The following is a 9,899-nucleotide window of genomic DNA, read 5'->3' on the forward strand; positions in this document are numbered from 1 at the left end:
CTGTTTGTCACCATCCTTGTCTTCTAATGGACTGGAAACTATTTTATCACCTTAGGTGATGTATGTTTCTCATTCTGCTTCTTTCCAAATGCAGAACACAATTATATATTGAAGGTATCTACCTTTCCTGCAACATTAATAAACTTTGTTTCTCCCTCAAAGAATTGAGCTAAACCTTTTCTAGGATTTCTTTTGTTCTCAATATACTTTAATAACCTTTTTTTTGTGATCCTTAGAACTGGGAATCATGGATTTTTCTATGATGTTTTTAGCATCCCTTATGATTTTCATAAATTCCAATTTGTATTATTTGCTTTCTCTATTTTCCTTTTTCCCTATTTGTTAAATATTCCTTCCCATCCCATCCCCCAAGTTGCTGCCTTCACTTTGTCAGTAAACTGGATTTTTGTCCAAAGTTCTCTACTTTCTGGACTAGTGGCTTTTTGCCAATCTAATTAACTGTTCTACAAGAAATCACACTTTTCCTTCTCCTTTTTTCTCTTCAAATGTTTCCTCCCCATCAGTTTTATTGACCTTTTACCTTTGCTTTGGGAAATTAGCCTGTAGCAGGGTGGTCACCCTGCTCCATCCCTGAAGGAGGTAAAACAGCCCTGGGAGAGGGCTGCCCTGGGTAGCCAAAAGTAAAAGCAGCCCTGGAGAGGGCTGTGGCTGGGAAAAGGAGTGAAAGTGCCTGTGTAGCTGACCACAGGTGAGGCAGCTCAATTAGGGCTCAGCTGGCTCTGATAAGAGGGCTGGGGACCAGGAGCTGGAAGAGTCTCACTCTAGCCCTGGCATGGGAAGGGATAGCTGCCTGGGATCGAGGAACCTGAATCGGAGCAGTACAGGGGAAATGGGCAAAGGGAGCTGGGGAGCTCCAGCCTGGTAAACCTCCAGGCTGCACGCTTTGGTGAACACCTACAAAGGTACTGGGTCTACAGAGATTCAGCTTGGGACTAGGCAGAGGCATCTGGTCCAGCCCTCTTGCCAATGATGAGTGGCCATGACAGACTTCACTCTGCCCCAGTGAGCGGGGGCTAGATGATGAGTGGCAGTAGCCACTGAGGCAAGTGGGCATAGAGGGTTGGGAGTTCCCTTGGGAGGGGAGACCCAGAATGTGGGGGCATTGCCAGGGGGCAGGACTCCAAGGTAAAGAGGCAGTTGGGTCCGGAAGGGACACGGGGGCCAGATTCCAGGAGGAGGTGCTCCCTATGCTGGAGAGCTAATTCCCAAGATGATGAGCAGGAGGTGCCACGCTGGTGAGTCATCCTCTCGCTGCATAACCCTTTTGAAACACTAAGCATCTATAGATATTACTGGTTGGGAACGGATCTGTGTTTGTCCATTGGAATGTCATCAGTTCCATTTTTTATTTTCCTCTCCTCTATCATATACCCTCTTACTGGTCTCTTCACTAAACTAAACAGGCCCAGACTTCACAGTCTGTTGGCAGCCTCCCCCATTCTCAGAGCCTGTCTCAGAAATCCCCTTTCTATTGGCTATATCCTTTATAGAGACTGAATGTCCACAACTGAGTGTGTGTCCAGAGCAGATTATTCTCCATCCCATTCCTTAGGCATCTGAACATTGTCTTTGTTTTGACCACTGCTAAGAATGAGCCAAGCTGCCATCAGTGGCAACCAGGTCTTTCCCATAATGTGAGTTCTAGTGGAGATATTTCCCTCCGGTACATGTTTTATCAAAGCTTTGTTTCTTTTTCACTCCTCATAACACCCCCCCCCCCATAGTGCGTGTAGTGTCTCATATTAACATTGTCTCTCCATCCAGGCATTCGTACTGCGACCATCACCCTAGAGCCTGAGAACATTAAGGAAATCAGAGGAACGTATAGTACGTGCAGGAGACTCCATTCTCCCTCAGTGTTGGACACCTTCTCTCCTACTCCATGTCAGATTCCAACACAACTGACTTCACCAACCCCTCCACCTTCATCCTGCTGGGCATTCCTGGCCTGGAGGCAGCCCATGTGTGGATCTCCATCCCCTTCTGCACCATGTACGCCATAGCCATGTTAGGAAACTTCACCATCCTGTTCATCGTGAAGAGGGAGCCGAGCCTTCATGTGCCTATGTACTATTTCCTCTGCATGCTGGTCATCACCGACCTGGTCCTGTCCACATCCATCTTGCCAAAAACACTGAGCATCTTCTGGTTCAATTCCAGGGAGATCGATTTCAGTGCCTGCCTCATCCAGATGTTCTTCATTCACTGCTTCTTAGTGATGGAGTCTGGGATCCTCGTGACCATGGCTCTGGATCGCTATGTGGCCATCTGCCACCCCCTGAGACATTCCACCACTCTGGCAAACCCAGTGGTGGCTAAGATTGGCCTGGCCATGGTGCTGCGTGGCATCATGCTCATACTGCCCTATCCCTTACTGGCGAGGCAGTGGCCATATTGCAAAAGCAACATCATCCCCGACATACACTGCACGCACATAGCAGTGGTGAAGCTGGCTTGCGCCGACACCCACATCATTAATTATTACAGCCTCTTTGTGCTATTCTGCGTCAGGGGTCTGGATATGTTTTTTATTGCTGTGTCCTATACCCAGATCCTCAGGGCCGTCTTCAGCCTCCCCACACAGGACGCCCGGCTCAAGACTTTTGGGACCTGCAGCTCCCACCTCTGTTCCATCTTAGCCTTTTACATCCCAGGTCTCTTCTCCTTCCTCACATACCGATTTGGCTACAATGTGGCCCTGCATTTCCATGTTCTCATTGGCAACGTGAGCCTCCTGGTGCCACCCATGCTAAACCCCATCATCTATGGTGTGATGACCAAACAGATCCAGGACAGGCTGCTCTGGCTCTTTTCTCATAAAGACATCTGAATTGTAATCCTGGTGCTCTAACTGTCAGACCAAACTGCGTTCAGAGCTGGCTGGTGAGATAGGCCTGGGCCCACTTCCCTGAATCACTTACTAGACTGTCAAAGTGACATTGAATCCTTTCCTGGCCTTACTGTGCTGTGTCAACGTGACAGACTGGGGAATCGGTCTGTGTACAACTAACATAGGGTTCCCATCGTTCCAACTGCATTTAACTGGACCACTGAGGGCCCATGCCCTGCCCTGCCTATTCCCCCAAGGCCCTGCCCCCTTTTAATTCTACCAGCAAGGCCCTGCCTCTGTTCTGCCTTTTCCTCCAAAGCCCACCCTTGTCGCTCACTGCTCTTCTCCCCATCCCCAACCTCTCACTGGATCATCTCCACCTCTCTGCCCCCAGCCCCCAGCTGGTCTCTCTCTGCCCGAGTCTGAAGCAGGAGCTGCTGCAGTCTGACAAGCAGCCTGCAGTGGATGCAGCGCTGGGGCCAACAGGACAATCAGGAGCAGAGCTGGAGTACAGGAAGCTGTATAAAAGCAACTGAGGGTTGAGTGCAGGGTTGTGTGGCAGGTGTGCAAGGCTGTGCATCATACAGCTTGTGACCCCTAAGTCTCAGCAGAGTCCCGAGGGCAGAGACTATTGTGTGACTTATTGTTTTAGCTTTCAGCTTCCTCTCTTTCCTCCTGACTGAGGGTCTCTAGCAGGCAGGGTCCCTGCAATGGGGATGGGCTGGGAGCCAGGCTCTCCAATAATGCTTTATAGAAATATGCTTAGGAGTATAAATATGACATATCTGGAATATGTTTTATACGACATGTGTCCCATAGACCACTTCTGCCAGCATAATTAACCAAGTGCCTCCCGCTGATGCAACATTTATCGGTCAGGGGTGTGTTTTTTCACACCCATGACACCCAAAGGTTTTACCAACAAAATTGTTAGTGTAGACAAAGCCTGAGTTGCATGCTGATAAAAACGTCCACTGCCTCAATTCCTGCACTTTTTAAGAAGATTGCAATTTTCTGCTGGTCTTCTCTGTCAGCAAACCCAGCTGCTTGCATAGATGTATCTCAAAACACTGCCTGAGTCTCTTCCCAGACTCTGCACCATTACCAGAGAGTTTCAACTGCTTGGGGGCCTTCAATTGCTCCATCTCCAGGATGGCTCCTTTGTTCCTTCACAATAGCCCTGTTATCTCTTCCCTCTCCTCTGGTCTCCCCTCTGGTACAAGGGTTTGTCTTGGGAAAGCACGAGGAGGCAATACCACCTTTCGAAGGAAGGAGGCGTAAAGCCTGCCAGTGACAAAATTGTCCATACTGCCAGGTGTGATCCCTGCATGGCTAAGCAGGGGGTAGATTCTACCTTAGAGAGTATAGAGTACTTCAATCCAGGTCCTAATTTTTCAGGAGTTTGTTCCTGACATGCTTGTGAAAACTAACCCTGTCTCTTTAGGACAGGAGGTCGATCCTGCTGAAAATGATTATTTATGAAAATGCTAATGACCCATTAGACAGAGGGGAGGAATAATTCCGTGGATTGGTAAGACATGGAAGGCAGCTGTGAAAGAGCTGCTGAGATGTCATAAACAGATAGCTAAGGGTTAATGTTCTTTTACCTGTAAAGGGTTAACACAGGGAACCAAACACCTGACCAGAGGACCAATCAGGAAACAAGACTTTTTCAAATCTGGGTGGAGGGAAGTTTTGGGTGTGAGTTCTTTGTTCTTTGTCTTGTGTCTGTGCCCTCTCGGCTCTAAGAGTGATTTTTCTATCTCCTGGCTTTCTAATCTTCTGTTTCCAAGTTGTAAGTACAAGGATAATAAGACAATAGGTTTATATTGTTTTCTTTTGTATTTACATGTGTGTAGTTGCTGGAATGTTTTAAATTGTATTCTTTTAGAATAAGGCTGTTTATTCATTTTTCTTTTAAGCAATTGATCCTGTATATTGTCTACTTGAAACAGAGCCTATTTTTAATGTCCTTTTTTCTTTCTTTTTATATAAAGCTTTCTTTTTAAGACCTGTTGGGGTTTTTCTTTAGTGGGGACTCCAGGGAATTGAGTCTGCAGCTCACCAGGGAATTGGTCTGTCTGCTATCTACGAAGCCATCCTAGGCATTTACAGAGCATCTGACCCTAGGGAGGCCTAGGCCCTATCCCAAGTTTTCTTCGTAATCAACTATAATTTTTAAATATACACAAATGCACAGAGCAGCCAGTTCCTCTCTGACTCAGCTCAAAGCCCAAGAGTTCTCATCTCCCTTTGGAAAGGTCCTTTAATTACTGTTTACTCTTAAAGCTGGACAACAAACACAGCAGTGCAGACATGGAAAGAAAGACATTGGCTAGAGTGTCTCTGGTCTCCGGCCTCTTTGCATCCAGATGACACTTCTCCCCTAGAGGCTGAGCGAACCCCACTGGGATTGCACAGAGCCCTGCATCAGCTCTCTGCGTGGGATGTTGTTGCAGACGCTGGGGTGAGAGAAGTGTGGGATATGGCTACCTGACGGGGATTCCCAAGAAAGACACTTCCACTTCGCAATTCACAGATTCCCATCTCTAGCTGGTGAGTTCACCTGCTGGACAAACCAAGAGCAACATGGGCCTGATGGGATAGAGAATAAGTCTATTGTCATTAATGATCTGCACAGCCATTAAAATTCCCAGGCCCTTGCCACAGGGGTGAGTTTGACCCGTATCACTGTCCAAAATGTCATTCCTTTCTGTGGACACCCAGCTGCCCCTGCCAATGGCCTCACGGCCCGAGACAGATGTATTTTAGTGGATCCTTCATGATGAAAGATGTTAGTAGATGGACAGTACAAGGCCAAATTTGGAGGCCATGCCCTGTATTTTGCTCAGGACCCACTAAGGCAAAATTTCCCTTGAAGTAAGAACTGAATAAAGAACTCAGGAGCCAGCTGTGTGTTAATGCACAGACACTGCTCACTCCCTCCTCTAGCAATTTTAGGTTTTGTCTGTTAAAAGTGTGTGTGTGCGGGGGGAGGGGGGGTCATTACCTGACTTTTATCTGCTGCAAAGAACTGAGGAATAATTATAAGGATTTTTGAACATGGGCAGCACTCTCCTAGCTTCATTTGAGACTTTGGCTGAACTGTTATGCCTGAAACATTGAAAACACAATTCAGCCAGGAGGAGACACCCAGCATTGCAAATGTAAGTCCTAATCGTTACAGTCTGGCAAACTTAAAAAAAAATAAAATGAGATCTCCTAATTGAAGCTCTCAGAGAGCCTTAACTAAGGGGGCCCCCCAGAACCACCTACAATGGCTAAGCTGTTTACTTCAATAATGTCAGTGCTAATGAGTTCCACAGGTCAAACAGGTATTGGGTGTTAGACGTTCAGATTTTCTATGTAACTGAATGTTCCCTTGTTTGTGTGTTGTGAAACAGAGTAAATACAAATGCCTGATTTACTTTCTTTCCTGAAAGAGTCATATGATTTAAGGTCAGAAGGGGTGATTTGATCATCCAGCCTGATGTCCTGTATAACACAGGCCATTAAATTTTACCCAGTTACCCTTGAGTCAAGCCTTATAACATCTGTGCGACTAAGCCCTGCTCCAATCTAGGATTTTACTTTACAAAATCATAGAGCCATGGAGTTAACGGGCTACCAATATGTAGGATGTGTTGTGTCTAAACCATCCTAGAGAGACTGGCGTCCCGCCACCTTAGGGATACCTCCAGGGGAGGAGCTTCCACAACCTCACAAAGTGTCTGTTCCACTGTCCTCCTGTTCTTAAAGTTAGGAAGTTTTTCCTCAGACGTAATTCCTCCATCTTTCTTATCGCAGCCTTTCAAGTATCCAAAGACTGCTCCCATCTCTCCCTCAATCTCCTCTTTTCCAAACCAAACACAAATGGTTGCTTCAGCCCTTGCTCGTATGCCTTGTCCTCTATCCCTTTGATCATCATTGTCGCTTGCCTCTGGATCCTTTCCAATTTCTCTACATCCTTCCTATACATCGGTGACCCAAACTAGACACAATGCTCCAGCTGAGGCCTAACCAGTGCCTGGTAGTTGAGTACTATCACCTCCCATGATTTCCATTTCCCTTTTCTGAAAAAATCAACACCCCTGAAAAATGTAGCTATATCAACCTAACCCTGGTGTAGAAGGCATTAGGTCAACAGAAGAATTCTTCAATGGACTTAGCTTCCCCTCTTGGAGAGATGGATTAACAACTTTGACAGGAGAACCCCTGCTGTCTGTATAAGTAGTGTCAACATTGAAGCACTCGAGCAGGACCATTGTAGCTTTTTAAGTGTAGATGAGTCCTTAATCAGATCTTCCAGAAAAGCATCCAGTCTGGATCTGCTGGCATGGGGAGTTGGAGAACCCACCACTTCTCTTCGCAGTGTGTTGCAAATGTTAATTGTCCAGAGTGGTAATCATTTAGCCCTTATTTCCAACTATAATATTTTTGGCTTCAGATTCCAGTGATTGGGTTAAGCTTTTCCTTTCTTCAGTAGATTAAAGAGTATGTTATTGATATTTAAGATGAATAAATGAAGCTCCTTAAGTCACTCTCTCTGCAGATAAAATTTACAGATGACCCAAAGATTGGCAGATTGGTTACAAAAAGGAGGCTGGGGCAGGCACATTGATTGACCTGGAACATATGGTGAGCTGGGGCCATGGAAACAAAATATTTTAATACAGACAAATGCAAAGGGATCCTCTTGGAAGAGGGAATGCAGTCTTGATCCACAGACCACGGCACTGCATTATGGGACACAGGGACCGTGGAAAGGATTTAGGGGTCATTGTAGACACCTAACTCATTGTGAGCTCCCAGCTTGATGCTGTTGCCAAAAGCACTGATGAGATCCTTGGATACATAAACAGGGGAGTGGTGAGTTGGAGCAAGAGAATGATTTTACCTCCGCACTGACTGTTTCCACTCCCAGGTTCTACATTTCAGAAATGATGTTGAAAAATTGGAGAGGGTGCGTGTTTTTATGAGGTTCTGCAGGGATCCGTTTTTGGCCCAACACTATTCAATATTTTCATCAATGATCTGGAATCAAAGAGAAAAATTAACAATGGCCCATTGACAACTGTTTTCTAAGATCTTTCAGTTAGCCAGTTTTTGGTCCACTTTACATGTGCTCTACTGATACTGTATAGTGTGCATTTTTTTATCTGATTTTTTCCACCTACTGAAATAAACGCCTCAGAGAAATCAAAGTGTATTGCATCTGCTTGGTTCCCTTGGTTGATCAAAAGTGTGTTCTCATTTCAGGATAAAATCGGGTTTATCTGACAAGACATGTTTTCCATACACCATGTTGTTGACTGCATTAATTATATTCCTATGTTTTTTTTTAACTAATCCCAGCCCAGCTTTTCCATTCTTTATTAATTTTGTAAAATCTTTTTTTTAAACTTTCCCTTTTTTAATTGAATATTTTACATTTAACCCAGATCTGTCCTGTTCTCCCTCGTAACTCGGGTGTTTGGAACTCTACGATTCAGTTGTAGATGCTGTTTGTCACCATCCTTGTCTTCTAATGGACTGGGAAGTATTTTATCATCTTAGGTGATATATGTTTCTCATTCTGCTTCTTTCCGAATGCAGAACACAAGTATATATTGAAGGTATCTACCTTTCCTGCAACATTAACAAACTTTGTTTCTCCCTCAAAGAATTGAGCTAAACCTTTTCTAGGATTTCTTTTGTTCTCAAAATACTTTAATAAGTTCCTTTTTGTGATTCTTAAACCTGCAAAACCTGGATTTTTCTATGATGTTTTTAGCATCTCTTATGAATTTTCATAAATTCCAATTTGTATTATTTGCTCTCTATTTTCCCTTTTCCCCATATGTTATATATTTCTAACCATTCTGTTCCCTCTCCCCCGCAACGCCCCGCCCCAATTGCTGCCTTCACTTTGTCAGTAAACCAAGTTTTTTGTCCAAAATTCTCTACTTTCTTGATAGTGGAATAGTGAATTTTTGCCAATCTCATAAACTCTTCTTCAAGAACTCCCAATTTTCATTCCCATTTTTAATCTTGAAGTTGTTCCTCTCAATCACTTTTATTGATCTTTTGCCTCTCCTTTGGGGAATTAGCCCTTTTGAAACACTAACAGGCATCCTTTGTCAGGAAGCTGAAGATGGCCCTGAGGATCTGGGTATAGGACAAGGCAACAAAAAACATATCCAGACCCTTTACAAAGAATAGCACAAAGAGGCCATAATAAGTACTGATGCAGGTATCAGCGCATGCCAGCTTCACCACAGCTGTATGTGCACAGTATGTATCGGGTATGATGTTGGTTTCAGAATATGGCCACTGCCTTGTCAGGATGAGATAAGGCAGTATGATCATGCCACCAAGCAGCACCACAGCCAAGTCAATCTTGGCCACGACGTGGTATGCCAGGACAGTGCAATGTCTGAGGGGATCACAGATGGCCACATAGCGATCAAAACCCATGGCCATGAGGATCCCAGACTCCATCACCGAGAACAAGTGAATGAAGTACATCTGGGTGAGGCAGGCACTGAAATCGATCTCCCTCGAATTGAACCAGAAGGTGCTCAGCATTTTGGGCAGCATGGATGTAGACAACACCAGGTTGGTGATGGCCAGCATGCAAAGGAAATAGTACATGGGGGCATGGAAGCTCCTCTCCCTCTTTATGATGAACAGGATGGTGAGGATCCTCGAGACAGCTATGATGTACATAGCACAGAAGGGGATGGAGATCCAAACATGAGCCCCCTCCAGGCCAGGAATGCCCAGCAGGATGAAGGTGGAGGGGTTGGTGAAGTCGGTTGTGTTAGAATCTGACATGGAGTAAAGGAGAAGGTGTCCAACTCTGAGGCAGAACGGTGTCTCTTGCATTTACTGTATGTTCCTCTGAATTTGTATATGTGCCCAGGCTCTAGAGTGATGGTCACAGTACCAATGCCTGAATGGAGAGGAAATGTTAATATGAGACACTACATGCACAACTGGGGACTGTTCTCAGGGGTGAAGGAAATTGGTCACTCTTCACACACTGAAAAAATGACATTTTCACTAT

General features: G+C 45.2%; 2 protein-coding genes across 2 annotated transcripts; one reads left to right on the forward strand and one right to left on the reverse strand.

Moving 5' to 3' along the window:
• The first annotated feature begins 1,903 nt into the window (after positions 1–1,903).
• Positions 1,904–3,231, forward strand: LOC115644170 (olfactory receptor 52R1-like). Its single transcript, XM_030548285.1, has one exon. The coding sequence runs from the start codon at positions 1,904–1,906 to the stop codon at positions 2,849–2,851; it is 948 nt and encodes a 315-aa protein (XP_030404145.1). The 3' UTR covers positions 2,852–3,231.
• Positions 3,232–8,953: 5,722 nt separating this feature from the next.
• On the reverse strand, positions 8,954–9,559 carry LOC115644164 (olfactory receptor 51E2-like). Its single transcript, XM_030548279.1, has one exon. The coding sequence runs from the start codon at positions 9,557–9,559 to the stop codon at positions 8,954–8,956; it is 606 nt and encodes a 201-aa protein (XP_030404139.1).
• Positions 9,560–9,899: the final 340 nt, after the last annotated feature.

Source organism: Gopherus evgoodei, unplaced genomic scaffold (genome assembly GCF_007399415.2).
Source record: "Gopherus evgoodei ecotype Sinaloan lineage unplaced genomic scaffold, rGopEvg1_v1.p scaffold_93_arrow_ctg1, whole genome shotgun sequence".
In the NCBI taxonomy this organism is placed as follows: domain Eukaryota; kingdom Metazoa; phylum Chordata; order Testudines; family Testudinidae; genus Gopherus; species Gopherus evgoodei.

Excerpts from the sequence above, each read along its gene's own strand:
- LOC115644170 (XM_030548285.1), top strand. The coding sequence starts at position 1,904 with ATGTCAGATTCCAACACAACTGACTTCACCAACCCCTCCACCTTCATC.
- LOC115644164 (XM_030548279.1), bottom strand. The coding sequence starts at position 9,559 with ATGTACATCATAGCTGTCTCGAGGATCCTCACCATCCTGTTCATCATA.